The sequence below is a fragment of the Pristiophorus japonicus genome, chromosome 11 (genome assembly GCF_044704955.1).
Source record: "Pristiophorus japonicus isolate sPriJap1 chromosome 11, sPriJap1.hap1, whole genome shotgun sequence".
NCBI lineage: Eukaryota > Metazoa > Chordata > Chondrichthyes > Pristiophoridae > Pristiophorus > Pristiophorus japonicus.
In genome coordinates, this window is record NC_091987.1 from 68,969,218 (window position 1) to 68,986,146 (window position 16,929).

The window sequence follows — 16,929 nt, forward strand, 5'->3', positions numbered from 1 at the left end:
ACCTGCGCCTGAAAATTAGCTTAACTTTTCCCTTTGCAAACACTAGACTTTGCTGTATATTTCTGGCACATTGTCTTTTTATTTGACTTTGTCACAGAATCATAGAATGATACGGCACAGAAGGAGGCCGTTTAGGCCATCTTGCTTGTGCTGGCCTTTTGTAAGAGTTATTCAATTAGTCCCATTCCCCTGCAATTTCCCCATAGCCCTGCATAGTTTTTCCCTTCACGTATTTATGAAATTCCCTTTTGAAAGTTATTATTGAATCTGCTTCTACCACCCATTCAGGCAATACATTCCAGATCATAACAACTCGCTGTGTAAAAAAAAAAAAAAAAAAATTATTTGCATCTCGTCTCTGGTTCTTTTGCCAATTACCTTAAATCTGTGTCTTCTGTTTACAGACCCGTCTGCCACTGAAAACCGTTTCTCCTTATTTACTCTATCAAACCCCTTCATGATTATGAATACCTTATTAAATCTCCCCTTAACCTTTTATGCTCCGAAGAGAACAATCCCAGCTACTCTAGTCTCTCCATGTAACTTAAGTCCCTCATCCCTGGTACCATTCAAGTAAATCTCTGCGCTCTCTCCAAGGCCTTGATGTTCTTCATAAAGTGTGGTGACCAGAATTGGGCACAATACTCTAGCTATGCCCGAGCAAGTAATTCATAAAGGTTTAGCATAACTTCTTTGCTTTTGTACTTTATGGGCCCAAATTTGATCAAAGCCAAGTGCTGCCCATAAAGACCGCTAAGATCCTGATGGTACTTTGGGCGGAAGTTTGGTGAAAAAAATGGAAGAAAAAAATGCCCGGTGGAAAAACTGGACATTACACGGCGATTCGGGGCAGTAGAGGGCGGTAGGTCCGATTCTGAGCGACAAATGCAATCCTCGACAAAGTAACGCCGAGGCTGGAGTTGGGCCCAGGGAGGGGGGGATGGGGGGGAGGGGGGAACGCAAAAAAAAAATGTTCCTCAAATAAAAATCAAAACATGACAAAACTTTCAGAGGACCCTTTCAAACAAAATCACTGCAAAAGAATTAAAGCGACACATCTCACTAACCTTTTCTTGTAGGTCTTCATACTTACTGTCCAGGTAAGACCTGCTTCCACGCAGCGGTCTTTTCTCCTGCAGGAGCGGAGGACCGCTCAGATGGATCTCGGACGGGAGGACTTTTTTCGGTGTTGCATGCCAGCGGACACTCCCCAGCGGTCCTTTCAAACCGCCGGCGTGAGGGCCTCGCCAAACTCGCACGGAGGGGAGGGCGCCAAAAAAATAGGGAGACCGCCGAGCAGCCAGCGGTAGGGTGATCAATTTCGGGTCCCATGTCTCTATAAAGCCAAGGATCTCGTATGCTTTTTTAACTCCCTTCTCAACATATCCAGCCACCTTCAAAGACTTGTGTACGTACACCCCTGATCTCACTGTTCCTGCACCCCCTTTAAAATTATAGCTTTTTGTTTATATTGCGCCTCATTCTTCCCACCAAAATGCATCTCTTCACACTTCTCTGCGTTAAATTGCATCTGCCATATGTCTGCCCAGTTCGCCAGTCTGTACGTCCTCCTAAAGTCTGTTACTAGCCTCCTCACTGTTAATGTGTTTCTCAGTTTTGTGTCATCTGCAAACTTGAAATGATGTCCTGTTTACTTTTTCATGAGATTGTGTTGATGAAAAAGTCTTTATTGTGCTTCTATGGAACTGTGTCTTAAGTTTAGCTCTTGGTGTGTTTTGGGTTGATGAGAAATTATTAAAATTTATTTAGAAATAATTTTGATCTTGACTTGTATGATCTTTTAAGGAGATTATGTAGAAATAGAAACATAAAAACATAGAAACATAGAAAATAGGTGCAGGAGTAGGCCATTCGGCCCTTCTAGCCTGCACCGCCATTCAATGAGTTCATGGTTGAACATGCAACTTCAGTACCCCATTCCTGCTTTCTCGCCATACCCCTTGATCCCCCTAGTAGTAAGGACTTCATCGAACTCCTTTTTGAATATATTTAGTGAATTGGCCTCAACAACTTTCTGTGGTAGAGAATTCCACAGGTTCACCACTCTCTGGGTGAAGAAGTTTCTCCTCATCTCGGTCCTAAATGGCTTACCCCTTATCCTTAGACTGTGACCCCTGGTTCTGGACTTCCCCAACATTGGGAACATTCTTCCTGCATCTAACCTGTCTAAACCCATCTGAATTTTAAACGTTTCTATAGGTCCCCTCTCATTCTTCTGAACTCCAGTGAATACAAGCCCAGTTGATCCAGTCTTTCTTGATAGGTCAGTCCCGCCATCCCGAGAATCAGTCTGGTGAACCTTCGCTGCACTCCCTCAATAGCAAGAATGTCCTTCCTCAGGTTAGGAGACCAAAACTGTACACAATACTCCAGGTGTGGCCTCGCCAAGGCCCTGTACAACTGTAGCAACACCTCCCTGCCCCTGTACTCAAATCCCCTCGCTATGAAGGCCAACATGCCATTTGCTTTCTTAACTGCCTGCTGTACCTGCATGCCAACCTTGAATGACTGATGTACCATGACACCCAGGTCTCGTTGCACCTCCCCTTTTCCTAATCTGTCACCATTCAAATAATAGTCTGTCTCTCTGTTTTTACCACCAAAGTGGATAACCTCACATTTATCCACATTATACTTCATCTGCCATGCATTTGCCCACTCACCTAACCTATCCAAGTCGCTCTGCAGCCTCATAGAGCCTCCTCGCAGCTCTCACTGCCACCCAACTTAGTGTCATCCGCAAATTTGGAGATACTACATTTAATCCCCTCGTCTAAATCATTAATGTACAATGTAAACAGCTGGGACCCCAGCACAAAACCTTGCGGTACCCCACTAGTCACTGCCTGCCATTCTGAAAAGTCCCCATTTACTCCTACTCTTTGCTTCCTGTCTGACAACCAGTTCTCAATCTATGTCAGCACACTACCCCCAATCCCATGTGCTTTAACTTTGCACATTAATCTCTTGTGTGGGACCTTGTCGAAAGCCTTCTGAAAGTCCAAATATACCACATCAACTGGTTCTCCCTTGTCCACTCTACTGGAAACATCCTCAAAAAATTCCACAAGATTTGTCAAGCATGATTTCCCTTTCACAAATCCATGCTGACTTGGACCTATCATGTCACCTCTTTCCAAATGCGCTGCTATGACATCCTTAATAATTGATTCCATCATTTTACCCACTACCGATGTCAGGCTGACTGGTCTATAATTCCCTGTTTTCTCTCTCCCTCCTTTTTTTAAAAAGTGGGGTTACATTGGCTACCCTCCACTCGATAGGAACTGATCCAGAGTCAATGGAATGTTGGAAAATGACTGTCAATGCATCCGCTATTTCCAAGGCCACCTCCTTAAGTACTCTGGGATGCAGTCCATCAGGCCCTGGGGATTTATCGGCCTTCAATCCCATCAATTTCCCCAACACAATTTCCCGACTAATAAGGATTTCCCTCAGTTCCTCCTCCTTACTAGACCCTCTGACCCCTTTTACATCCGGAAGGTTGTTTGTGTCCTCCTTAGTGAATACCGAACCAAAGTCCTTGTTCAATTGGTCCGCCATTTCTTTGTTCCCAGTTATGACTTCCCCTGATTCTGACTGCAGGGGACCTACGTTTGTCTTTACTAACCTTTTTCTCTTTACATATCTATAGAAACTTTTGCAATCCGCCTTAATGTTCCCTGCAAGCTTCTTCTCGTACTCCATTTTCCCTGCCCTAATCAAACCCTTTGTCCTCCTCTGCTGAGTTCTAAATTTCTCCCAGTCCCCGGGTTCGCTGCTATTTCTGGCCAATTTGTATGCCACTTCCTTGGCTTTAATACTATCACTGATTTCCCTTGATAGCCACGGTTGAGCCACCTTCCCTTTTTTATTTTTACGCCAGACAGGAATGTACAATTGTTGTAGTTCATCCATTCGGTCTCTAAATGTCTGCCATTGCCCATCCACAGTCAACCCCTTAAGTATCATTCGCCAATCTATCCTAACCAATTCACGCCTCATACCTTCAAAGTTAGCCTTCTTTAAGTTTTGGACCATGGTCTCTGAATTAACTGTTTCATTCTCCATCCTAATGCAGAATTCCACCATATTATGGTCACTCTTCCCCAAGGGGCCTCGCACAACGAGATTGCTAATTAATCCCCTCTCATTACACAACACCCAGTCTAAAATGGCCTCCCCCCTAGTTGGTTCTTCGACATATTGGTCTAGAAAACCATCCCTTATGCATTCCAGGAAATCCTCCTCCACCGTATTGCTTCCAGTTTGGCTAGCCCAATCTATGTGCATATTAAAGTCACCCATTATAACTGCTGCACCTTTATTGCATGCACTCCTAATTTCCTGTTTGATGCCCTCCCCAACATCACTACTACTGTTTGGAGGTCTGTACACAACTTCCACTAACGTTTTTTGCCCTTTGATGTTCTGCAGCTCTACCCATATAGATTCCACATCATCCAAGCTAATGTCCTTCCTAACTATTGCATTAATCTCCTCCTTAACCAGCAATGCTACCCCACCTCCTTTTCCTTTTATTCTATCCTTCCTGAATGTTGAATACCCCTGGATGTTGAGTTCCCAGCCCTGATCATCCTGGAGCCACGTCTCTGTAATCCCAATCACATCATATTTGTTAACATTTATTTGCACAGTTAATTCATCCACCTTATTACGGATGCTCCTTGCATTAAGACACAAAGCCTTGAGGCTTGTTTTTTTAACACCCTTTGTCCTTTTAGAATTTTGCTGTACAGTGGCCCTTTTTGTTCTTCGCCTTGGGTTTCTCTGCCCTCCACTTTTCCTCATCTCCTTTCTGTCTTTTGCTTTTGTCTCCTTTTTGTTTCCTTCTGTCTCCCGGCATTGGTTCCCATCCCCCTGCCATATTAGTTTCACTCCTCCCCAACAGCACTAGCAAACACTCCCCCTAGGACATTGGTTCCAGTCCTGCCCAGGTGCAGACCGTCCGGTTTGTACTGGTCCCACCTCCCCCAGAACCGGTTCCAATGCCCCAGGAATTTGAATCCCTCCCTGCTGCACCAAAACAATAGTCATGTGACTGATCATCCACTTTGAAAGATTTTAGTTATGATTTTAAATTGTGTGAATTTTTCTGGATATTATTACTGGATAATGGAATATTTACTACTTGCCAACTATTGTTCGTATTCATTACTGCTAGGTCAGGTTTAGGACACCATATACTACTCTGTCTAATATTGCCACTTTAAGAAATTCAATCCCTTATTTTTGCCACGGTAATTTTTTTTCTGCTTTCAATGCTAGCCATTTTTGTTATGGATGCTGAATGACACAATCAATTTGTGCCAAATTACAAGCAGTTTTGTACTTTAGACCTCCGACTTCTCGAAACTGAGTTAAGATCGCCCATCTTTTTTTACATGGGCCGCTTATAGCTAGCAAAAAGAGGAAATGTCAGTCGGGTAGATTCAAGTCCAAGTCCCAGAGGTGAAAGTGGTGTGGTGAACTACTACACTACTGCTTTATAACATAGATGTTCTTTATTAAGGAACAGCCTGCTGGAAAGACATACCGTGCACAGTCTGTCAGAAAAGAACTTCTCAGAAGGCCTATTGGCCAGCCATTATTAAGTTGAGCAAGGATCAGTATTACTTCATTCAAGATGCTTATTTTGAGTCTTCAAGCTTAACTTAATTTATTTTTTGGTTTTTTTTGCATTCTTTATCCCTTTTGCCTAACGTTCACGGTCTAATGTGTGAAACAAACAATGGACTGAAATTTAATGAGGAAGGCAGGTTGGGGGTGCGGGGAGCTCCGAGGCAGTCGGGAAACCCGGGAGAATGGGTTTCCCGTAGGCCCTGCTGGATTTAATGGCAGGGCATGAATGGGAAGCCGCTGTTACCTAACTGCAGCCAGCCAGCTGGACAGGCTGGCTGGCTCAGAATGGGTAGGCCTGCAGCACGAGGCCACCGAGAGGAGAGAGGGATCGCGTAGGGGCCGGGAAGAAGGTCGGGGTGGGCGGTGGTGGCCGTGTAGAAGATCGGGGGGGCAGGAGCAGATAGAAGATTGGGGGGTGGCCAATAGAGGGTCTGAAGGGATCGGCAGCCGGAGGAGCAGCTTTGAAAGTGGATAAGTCCCCAGGCCCAGATAAAATGCATCCCAGGTTCTTGAGCGAAGGAAGAGAGGAAATAACAGAGGCTTTGACCATCATTTTCCAGTCCTCTTTGGATTCAGGCATGGTACCGGAGGACTGCTAATGTGGTATTCTTGTTTCAGAAGGGAGAATGGGGACGGCTGAGTAATTACAGGTCTGGTAGCCCAATCTCAGTGTGAGAAAATTATTGGAAAAGGTCCTGAAGGACCGAATAAATCTAAATTTAGAAAGGCAATGATTAATCAGGGACAGTCAGCACGGATTTGTTAAGAGAAGGTCATGTCTGACTAACCTGATTGAATTTTTCAAGGAGGTAACCAGGAGGGTCGATGAGGGTAGTGCAAATGATGCAGTGTATATGGACTTTAGCAAAGCTTTTGATAAGGTCCCACATGGCAGACTGGTCACGAAGGTAAGAGCCCATGGGATCCAGGGCAAAGTGACAAGTTGGATCCAAAATTGGCTTAGAGGTAGGAAACAAAAGGTAATGGTCGATGGATGTTTTTGTGACTGAAAGGCTGTTTTCAGTGGGGTTCCACAGGGCTCAGTACTGGTTCCCTTGCTTTTTGTGATCTAGATTTGAATATAGGGGGTATGATTAAAAAGTTTGCAGATAACACTAAAATTGGCTGTGTGGTTATTAATGAAGAGGAAAGTCATAGACTGCAGGAGCATATCAATCTACTGGTCAGGAGGGCAGAACAGTGGCAAATGGAATTTAATTCGTAGAAGTGTGAGGTAATGCACGGGGAGGGTTAATAAGGAAAGGTTTTACACATTAAACGGTAGGCCACTTAAAAGTGTAGATGAACAAAGGGACCTTGGAGTGCTTGTCCACAGATCCCTGAAAGTAGCAGGCCAGTGGATAAGGTGGTTAAGAAGGCATATGGAATGCTTGCCTTTATTGGCCGAGGCATAAATACGAGAGCAGGAAGGTTATGCTTAAATTGTATAATACACTGGTTAGGCCACAGCTGGAATACTGCGTGCAATTCTGGTTGCCGTATTATAGGAAGGATGTGATTGCACTGGAGAGGATGCAGAGGAGATTTATTAGAATGCTGCCTGGAATAGAGAATCTTAGCTATGAGGACAGATTGGATCGGCTGGATTTGTTTTCCTTGGAACAGAGGAGGCTGAGGGGAGACCTTATTGAGGTGTATAATATTTTGAGGGGCATGGATATAGTGGATAGCAAGGGCCTATTTCCCTTGGTGGAGGGGTCAATTACGAGGGGGCATAAGTTTAAGGTGGTTGATGGAAGGTTCAGAGGGGATTTGAGGGGAAGCTTCTTCATGCAGAGGCTTGTGGGGGTCTGGAACTCGTTGCCAGGAAGGGTGATGGAGGCAGAAACCCTCACCACATTTAAAAGGTGCTTGGATGTGCACTTAAAGTGCCGTAACCTGCAGGGTTACGGACCTAGAGCTGGTAAGTGGGATTAGACTGGATAACCTCTTGTTGGCTGGCACAGACACAATGGTAAGTACATCATAGAATCTGATACGACCAGAGTGATCTCCTGGACTAGTTTCGATCGCCTGGATGGGTCGGAGAGGAATTTTCCCAGATTTTTTTCCCCAATTGGCCTGGGTTTTTATCTTTTTTTTGCCTTCCCCAGGAGATCGCATGACTCCGGGTGGGGTGGAGTGTAAAATGTTGCAATACATGGGGTATCGCATTTGTGTGGGGCAGACTGGTTGGGCGGATGCTCTTTACCTGTCTACCATTGTTCATTGTTCATAGGTTTATATGTAGCCTTCAGGGCTACTGAACGAGGGCCCTGTGACTCTTTGTCGGCCGTCGCGGACATGATGGCCTCCTTCTGCGCTGTAAATTTCTATGTTTCTATGGGGAGGGCCGAAGGAGCGGGGGGATGTGAGAGGACTCGTGGAGTGATCAGACGCCTGGCGATGATCGAAGGTCTCATGACGGGGCCGTCTCCAACCGAGGGGGTGGATTAGGCAAGGACACGATGGACCGAAGTGGCCTCCTTCTGTGCTATAAATTTCTATGCTGTAAATTTCTATGACCCTAGATTTAGAAGGTAAGTGTAAAGGCACTTATCTCCTGGATGCAACAGTCGTTGCCTTGCATTAGCTGGTGGGTTTGACGGGGTGTGCAAAACCCGACCAGCTAAAGTTAAATTTAAAACGGAGGTTAAAGCAGAGGCTTTCAGCCGGAAGTGGACGGGTTGAAGGTGGGTCCAGGTTAAGATTTTAACACTTTAATTGCATATGTGCCATTGTAGGATTCCTATTGTGTATAATATTCAGTCTTTTATTTAAAAAGTTGGCATATTTTGCATTTTGTTTTCTCTGCTTTCATTCAGTAGCTCGAGAGTTTGGCATTGAGTCTGTCAGTGGTGGTCCTTCCTCTTCCCAGAAGGCTTCTCACACTTCAAGCACTGTCCACATCTTATCCTTGCTGCTCAGGCTTCGACAGTGCTGTTGTCACCTCTCTCTGCTGAAGACGGTAAGAAATGATTGTCCCCCATGTGCATTGAGAACCACATAAAAGACAAAAGAATGTGCAAATGAACAAATACCACCTTTTAAAATTATAAATATTCACAGCACAAGCATTTCTGAGGCTAGACTGCAAAAAAACTCATTGAAGTTTGTAACTTTGTGACCGGGGTGCAAATGGAGGAATCGTAATGAAGTTTAGGCTTTACTTTGTTGGAAACATCAGCTTTGTCCCTTACTTGCAGAGCTCTTGTGGAAGACGTGAATATTGTCCCACATGGTAATTGGATCTTAATGTAATACATGGCTGAAGACTGGACTCCGGACTGCATTGATCCAATGAACATCCTTTTTATGACGGCATTAGGATGGTTAAAAGATGATCCTTTTCCCATCAGTACAAAGAGCCAGAGAGCAGGGAATTAAAACTGGCTATCTTCTGCCAACACTCAGGTTTACATAGCAGGAGAGAAAAGATCACAAAAGCAAATACAGATGGTGGAGGCCATTCAGTCCATCTAGCTTATCTCTTCCACAAAAGAAATCTGCAATTGCATCGACCAATTTATTTTGGTATGTTACTGTTTTTTAAAATGATGTTTGTCTTGAATTATAGGCTCTCAGTCATACAGAGATGGAATCTGAAGGCATCACCCTCTCACTGGAGGAGCAGCTGAATGCATTATCATTGTCAGAGGTCACAACCTCTGACACCAAGTCAATCGTTACCCTGAATGGTACCAGCTTCAAAGCAAACCTGTTTGAAAAGACCAGGAAGAGCACTAAGGTATGTTCGGATGTTTCAGAGCATTAAATTGTGAAATTATTTCATTCCAAATGGAATTTGAGTAAAATTTACAATTTTTATTAAGACTTTGTTTTGTTCATGAGCACAGCAAAACAATTGTACATCTTTGGCTTTGGGATGTTTTCTACGTTAATAGCACTGTACATGTTGTTGTGTCATCACATTCTCAGTGTCCCAAAGTGCCTCACATTCAATGAACTGCACTTGAAGTGTAATCACTGCTATGCAGAGGATCGTGGCAGCCTATTTGCCCACAGCAGTATTCCTCAAAATGAGATGAATCACCAGATAATCTGTTTAGTGATGTGTTGTTTGAGGAAGGGATATCGGACAAGATACTGGGATTACTCGCTGCTCTTCGAATAAAGCGAGTCCTTGAATCCACCCAACATTGCACAAGCAATCCTCAAGTATTCATGTGGACCATGTTAAATTTAGATATCAATTACATTTATTATGTATGATAAATCAATCCAAATTGAGATTTAAATGGTGGGTAAACACTGTTGAAGTTTGAATAACTTTGCAAAAGATTGCAAGAGAATAATTACACAACAACTTGTATTTATATACTGCCTTAATGTAGAAAAACATTCCAAGGTGTAAGCAAAAATAGATTGAGCCAAAGGACAGAAAAGGGTAGGCTTGGAGGAGGTGACGAGGCAGAGATGGCACCCAGATGACTGAAGGAACATTCCCCAGTGGTAGGGAGGAGGAGGATGTACAAGAGGTTGGAGTCAAAGGAATGTGGAATTATAAAGCTGAAGAAGGTTACACTGATGGAGAGGGGTGAGGCCATGGAGGGATTCAAATGCAAGGATGGGATGAGAATTTTAAATTTGAGGGGTTGGGTCACCCATGTAGATCAGCGAGGATGATGGTAGGCTAGCGGGATTTCACGTGGGACAGGATACAGGCATCCGAGTGTAGGGTGAGCTGAAATTTCTGAAGGATGGAAGGTGGGAGGCTGGCCAGGAGATCATTGGGGTAATTGAGTCGAGGTGAAAAAGGCATGTATGTATGAGGGATTAGGCGAAAGAGGAGCTGGGGTTGGGATGGAGGTGGATGCTGTTAGAGGTGAGAGTAAGTGGTCTTTGTGATGGAGAGAAGATGGGACTAGAAATTCAGCTCGGAGTCGAACACATTGCTGAGGTTGCAGTCTGGTTCAGCCTGTGATGGTCGTCAAGGAATGGGAGAGAGTCTGTGGCAAGGGTATGGGGTTAGTGGTGGGTGCCAGTTTTTAGCTGAAGGAAATTTTGGCTCATCCAAGAGTGAATGCTGGACAAGTGGAGCAGTTGAGAGGTGGTGGGATAAGTTTTATGGAAGATGACTCATGTCTGCAGCTGATGGCATCAAGGAGCAGCATGTACACAAAAAGGAATAGGGGGCCAAGGATACACCTGGAGGTAATGGTGCAGGGGTGGGAAGAGAAACCATTGCTAGAAATGCTCTGGCTACAGATATTAAATAAGGAACAATTTATTCTGTGCTTGTTGTAAGCTCAAACATAAATCTTTAAAGGATACATAGTTAATAAATTACTTCAGTCCATAAAATAAAGAATTAATGACTTGCTGAAGTTGCCAGCTATGGACCAAAAATGTTTTGGTTGAATAATCCTCTCTTTACATTCTGTTCCTTTTGTTGCCAGATCTCTGCACTATTAGAGGAACTAAATGCAATAAGAAGTAGCCCAGAACCACAGAAAAGGTACATTTCCAAGAAGGTTTCATTTTTCAGGAAATCTGTTATTAGATGGGAAGATGTTTTCTTCAGGTACAATGAAATCTGTCCTTCTTTGTATTTTCTATAAAGCACTGGCTGTGGAAACATTACTGAGTGTAGAGAAGCTGAAATTACGCACTGTAATTTGCGTTATTGGCCCTGAAATTCCGGTCGGAGGCTTCTTTCGGATGAATGCCTCCGACCCGAGAATTTTTACGAAATTACCTGGCGATCCCGGAGGAGCTTACGATTCCAGTGGGGAGGCCTTCTCTTCGTGCTCCCGTCCTCCAGGTTTGAACACAGAAATCAGGTACAGTATTCTCATTAATAGCAATGAGAACTCCATTATCTACAAGTTCTCATTGCTATTAATGGAAACAAAACAAACACACTAAACACAACATAAAAAATAAAAAACACACCTCACATCATTACAATTAATTGAAATTAAAGTTAATGTGCTAGAAAAAAGATATATTTTTCCGATTTAAAAAAAAAAAAAAGTTTTGTAATTAGGGTTTAAAATAAACTTGCCTTAGTGGGCAGGGTTTTTAACATAAAAATGTGTTTTAAAATTTTATTTTTATACGTTTTAAAACTCTTACACTGGTAAAAGTAGGCTATGTGCCTACTTTTACCAGGCGCAAGAGTTTTAAGAACATTCGCTGGGCAAGAGATGGGCAAATATTGCAATCTTGCCCATGTGAATGTACTTGCTGCCGAGATGCGTGCTATCTGTCAAGCCAGAACTTGACAGATTGGAAAAGCTGGTTTTCCGGCGCATGTGCATCCGAAAACTGACTTTTGCGATGCCTTCCCAGGTCCGTACGGACCCAGGGGCCGGAATTTCAGTGCCATTAAATAGGGACTAATGCCTGCCAGTGATCTGCGGAGCTGAATTGCTGTAAAATGAAGGGTCAGCTCATTTGAATATCTACTAATGGTTCTTGTGTAAAATCCCCAACTATGCTGGTGTTTTTTGGAAATTAGAGTGCAGTTTTTAAAAAGCCATGTCTGGCTAAAAACAGCAGGCCAAGGGGAGTAGCAGGTAAGTAGGAAAGTGCTTGGCTCCCTGAGTTCATTGTAAGGTAGCTATATTGGATGGGGGAAAGGAAGAGAAGGGGAGCCCTCACCCTCTACAAGAAGCATGCCATGGAGATGCTGGGGATGCACCCTGCCCTACCGCTGAGATGATGAGGTTGGTAGTACAGTGTTAGCACCAGATTACTGGTTGTACACCTACACAGTGAATTTTTCCCACTTTTCAGTAATGTCTCCACTAGAAGCAAAGACGGCCAAAAAGAAACAAAAGTAGGGCACACAATGTCACTGAGATGGACCTTCAAACCCTCCTATTCAGCAAAGAATAGAGAAACTTCTGAGTCTCCATGGGAGGAGAAAAATTTGTCTTGTCATGTCGCCATCATCATGGGCAGCCCCTCGAAATCGAGGAAGACTTGCTTCCACTCTAAAAATGAGTCCTTAGGTGGCTGAACAGTCCAATATGAGAGTCACGGGTGGGACAGACAGTCGTTGTGGAAAAGGGTGGGTGGGACTGGTTTGCCGCACGCTCTTTCCGCTGCCTGCACTTCATTTCTGTATGTTCTCAGCGATGAGACTCGAGGTGCTCAGCGCACTCCCGGATTTACTTCCTCCACTTTGACCCTGGTTTTTGGCCAGGGACTCCCAGGTGTCAGTGGGGATGTTGCACTTTATCAGGGAGGCTTTGAGGGTGTCCTTGTAACGTTTCCTCTGCCCACCTTTGCCTCGTTTGCCGTGAAGGAGTTCGGAGTAGAACGCTTGCTTTGGGAGTCTCGTGATTGGCAAGCGAACAGTGTGGCCTGCCCAGCGGAGCTGATCAAGTGTGGTCAGTGCTTCAATGCTGGGGATGTTGGCCTGGTCGAGGATGCTAATGTTGGTGCGTCTGTCCTCCCAGGGGATTTGCAAGATCTTGCGGAGACATTGTTGGTGGTATTTCTCCAGCGATTTGAGGTGTCTACTGTACATGGTCCATGTCTCTGAACCATGCAGGATGGCGGGTATTACTACAGCCCTGTAGACCATGAGCTTGGTGGCAGATTTGAGGACCTGGTCTTCAAATAATCTTTTCCTCAGGCGGCCGAAGGTTGCACAGGCGCACTGGAGGCGGTGTTGAATCTCGTTATCAATGTCTGCCTTGTTGATAAGAGGCTCCCAAGATATGGGTAATGGTCCACATTGTCCAGGGCTGCGCCGTGGATCTTAATGACTGGGGGGAAGTACTGTGCGGCGGGGCAGGTTGTTGGAGGATCTTTGTCTTACGGATGTTTAGCGTAAGGCCCATGCTTTCGTATGCCTTAGTAAATACGTTGACTCTATGTGCGCAGATGCAGGCATCGTTCATGTACTGTAGCTCGATGACAGAGGTTGGGGTGGTCTAGGACCTGGCCTGGAGATGACGAAGGTTGAATAGGTTCCCACTGGTTCTGTAGTTTAATTCCACTCCAGCTTGTTGACTGTGAGGTGGAGCATGGCAGTGAGGAAGATAGAGAAGAGGGTTGGGGCGATTACGCAGCCCTGTTTGACCCCGGTCCGGATGTGGATTGGGTCTGTAATGGATCAGTTGGTAAGGATCATGGTCTGCATGTTGTCGTGGAGCAGGAGGAGGATGGTCACTAACTATGGAGGCATCCGAAACTGAGCTCCATAGACCCTTGCGGTTGACAGTGCCAAAGGCCTTTGTAAAGTCGAAGAAGGCCATGTATAAGAGCTGGTATTGTTCTCTGCATTTTTCCTGCAGCTGTCGCGCTGTAAAAATCATGTCCGTTGTGCCCCGCAGGGGACGAAATCCGCACTGTGACTCTGGGCGAAGCTCCTCAGCCACAGGGCGAAGACGGTTGAGGGGGACTCTAGCGATGACTTTCCCAGTGGCTGGTAACGGAGATTCCTCTGTAGTTGCCGCAGTCGGACTTGTCCCCTTTTGTAAAGATGGTCACGATCACTGCATCTCTGAGATCTCCCAGCATGCTCTCCTCCCTCCAGATGAGAGAGATGAGGTCATGTATTCACGCCAACAGTGCCTCTCCGCCATACTTCAGTGCCTCAGTAGGGATTCCATCCACTCCCGTAGCCTTGTTGTTCTTGAGCTGTCTTATGACTTTTTCTACCTCGTGCAGTGTTGGGGTCTCGCTGAGGTGGTGGCGGGTAGCATGCTACGGCAGAGTCTCGATTGAGGAGATCTTCGAAGTGCTCCTTCCAGCGGGCCCTGACTGCCTCAGTGTCCTTGATGAGTGTTTCCCCATTTTTGGCCAGCAGTGATGAAGAATCCTCGCACATCATGGCTGTCGGCCAGCTGCTATATCTCCTACGCTTTCTCCATTCACCATCTGTTCTTTAGGTCCCAAGTTTTTTGTTGGACCTCGGCCTTAAGCCATCTGTAATGCTGCCTTCCTGCTTCTGAGTTGGGTTGTTGATTAAGGCTCAGAAATGCCCTACACTTGTGATCTATTAGCTCTTGGATCTCCTGGTCATTCTCATCAAACTAGTCCTGGTGTTTCCTGGTTGAGTGACCGAGCGTCTCTTCGCAGGCACTGGTTATGGAAGCCTGGAGGGCAGACAAAGTGCTGTGGTAATCAAGGCATGCCAGATTAGCTGTGAGGCGCTGACTGTACAGAGCTCTCTTAGCTGGATCTTTGAGTGCCCCGGCATTGACTTTTTTGCAGCACTGCTTCTGCTGCCCTCGCCGTTTTGGGGCTATGTTGATGTCAATGATGGATCGGATCAGGCGGAAGTCCGTCCAGCAGTCGTCAACTCCTGTCATGGCGCAGGTGATGCGCACATCCTTGCGATCCCTGGCTCAGACGATGACACTTTTGTCATGTGGAGAGAGGCCAACTCTCTTGCCCCCAGAACTGCAGGCCAATGCTGCATTAAATTCAATGGCCTGATGAGGGCAGACAAGGTAACACACTGGCTGCTCTCTTTCTTCCTTTGGTAGCAGCGCACCCTTCAGGCGCAGCTTTCTACACTCTTCTTTCTCTTTAAACCCAAGGGGGTTATACTTATTCATTCTTGGCTTGTACTCCCATTTCCTGTAGATCCAATGCAGCAATAGGGTCTGATGATGAAGAACAGAAAAGAATGGAAATCATCTTTGTGGACTGTGAGGATGACTATCCTGAGGGGGATAATAATGATGGAGAGGATGTGAAGGTCAAGCTCGGCAAAAAAGCACATCAGTTACCTGACGTGTGCGTAGCCAATATTACACAAATTCCCCCGTGCCAGCCTGAAATGCCGGGTGCCATAAATGTTGAGTGCAGTTGTGACTTTCACCCCAGCAAACAGTTGTCAGGGCAGATGACCATGCCTGCAGGTCCTTCATGCAGCTTTCCTATTGCCTCTTTGATGACATGCAGCGTTCAATACATATACCCTCTCTAAGGTCTTCTCGGGACCTGCATTTCATGTATATACTTTTGGGGATGGAGGGGAGGGTAATATTTTGTGGCCTCGCTCTCCTTTCCTCCATCCTCTCTCCTCCCTCCTGTGGAAGGAGAGGGGGGCAAAATATCATGGTGTCGTACATTCCCACAGACAGTGAGGAGCAATCCAAGGCTGAAAGCGGGAAAAAAATCATTCAAACGTAATTCCCAGCTGCAGTAATTGCGACTCAAACTTTCAGCTGTCCTCGGGCTCAAAAGCTCCTTACTTTCACCAGTACCAGCTGATCCTAGCAGCAGCTGCGCCTTATAAAATTTGTTATGGGGATTTGGGTGGTGCTAGAAAGGCCACATTATTGCTCATCCCTATTTTTCCTGGTGGTGGTGGGACTTCTGGAACTGCTGCAATCCTTGTGGCAGTGGTGCTCCCACAAAGTGCGAAAGAGGGAATTCCCAGATATTGATATTGAGTGAAGATTTAGGAACAATGATACAAGTCAAGTCAGGATGGTGTATCAATTGGAAGGGAGCTTGGAAATGATGGCGTTTCCAAGTTCTTGTCCTTCTCGGTGATGGAAGGTGCTCTTGAAGTAATCTTGGTGAGTTGCTGCAATACATCCTGTAGATTATAAATAGTGCAGCCATATTGTGCTGGTAGTGAACAGGCCGGATTTTGAGTCCAGCAGTAAGGGGCAGCAATCGAACAAACTGCCTTAACCTGGATAATGTTGAGTATCTTCCTGTTGTTGCCACACACATACAGGCATGTTTATCATATCCCTGACTTGAGCTTTGTAAAATGGTGAATAGACTTTGAATTATGGGGATGCACTACCCATCATTGCAAATTGACTGTTGTGTTTGCCTACATTGCAGGAGTGACAATAATTCACAGCCAATTAATTCGCTGTAAAGTGCTTTGGGATATCCTGAGGTCATGAAAAGGTGCTATATAAATACTCTTTTCTCATTCAAATTCACTCACCAATATTTTTCATGCCTGTTTGATTGTGGTGGAATTAGTATCTGAATTAGACCTCTATGTATGTAACAGTTCCACATTATCTTGTGGTCTCTTACTTTCCCAGTCTCAATAGTTTCTTAATGTACAAATAAATTGAATGTTGAGGCTGAATTTACCATTTTGTTGCATGAAACTATTATTGGTCATTTCTCTCTCAGTGTAATAATTTCTCAGTGGACCAGCATGCTGCACGTGGTGGCAGGTCACTTGGATCAAATCAGCCTTACCTATGTTACTCTGGACGGCTCTGTGACTCCTAAACATCGTATGGATCTCGTAGAGGAATTTAACACTGACCCTAAAGGACCTCAGGTACCAACTGGCTG

At 45.1% G+C, this 16,929-nt stretch overlaps 1 protein-coding gene across 2 annotated transcripts in view; it reads left to right on the forward strand.

Moving 5' to 3' along the window:
• The window catches only part of ttf2 (transcription termination factor, RNA polymerase II), a 93,210-nt gene that overhangs the window by 65,015 nt on the left and 11,266 nt on the right, over nucleotides 1-16,929 (forward strand). The window contains exons 17-20 of one of the 2 annotated variants that reach the window (XM_070892950.1): nucleotides 8,490-8,632; nucleotides 9,242-9,412; nucleotides 11,085-11,143; nucleotides 16,762-16,915. In XM_070892950.1, the coding sequence (XP_070749051.1) occupies nucleotides 8,490-8,632; nucleotides 9,242-9,412; nucleotides 11,085-11,143; nucleotides 16,762-16,915 (527 nt within the window). The remainder of the gene's footprint in view (nucleotides 1-8,489; nucleotides 8,633-9,241; nucleotides 9,413-11,084; nucleotides 11,144-16,761; nucleotides 16,916-16,929) is intronic. The other variant, XM_070892952.1, reaches the window with a different exon arrangement.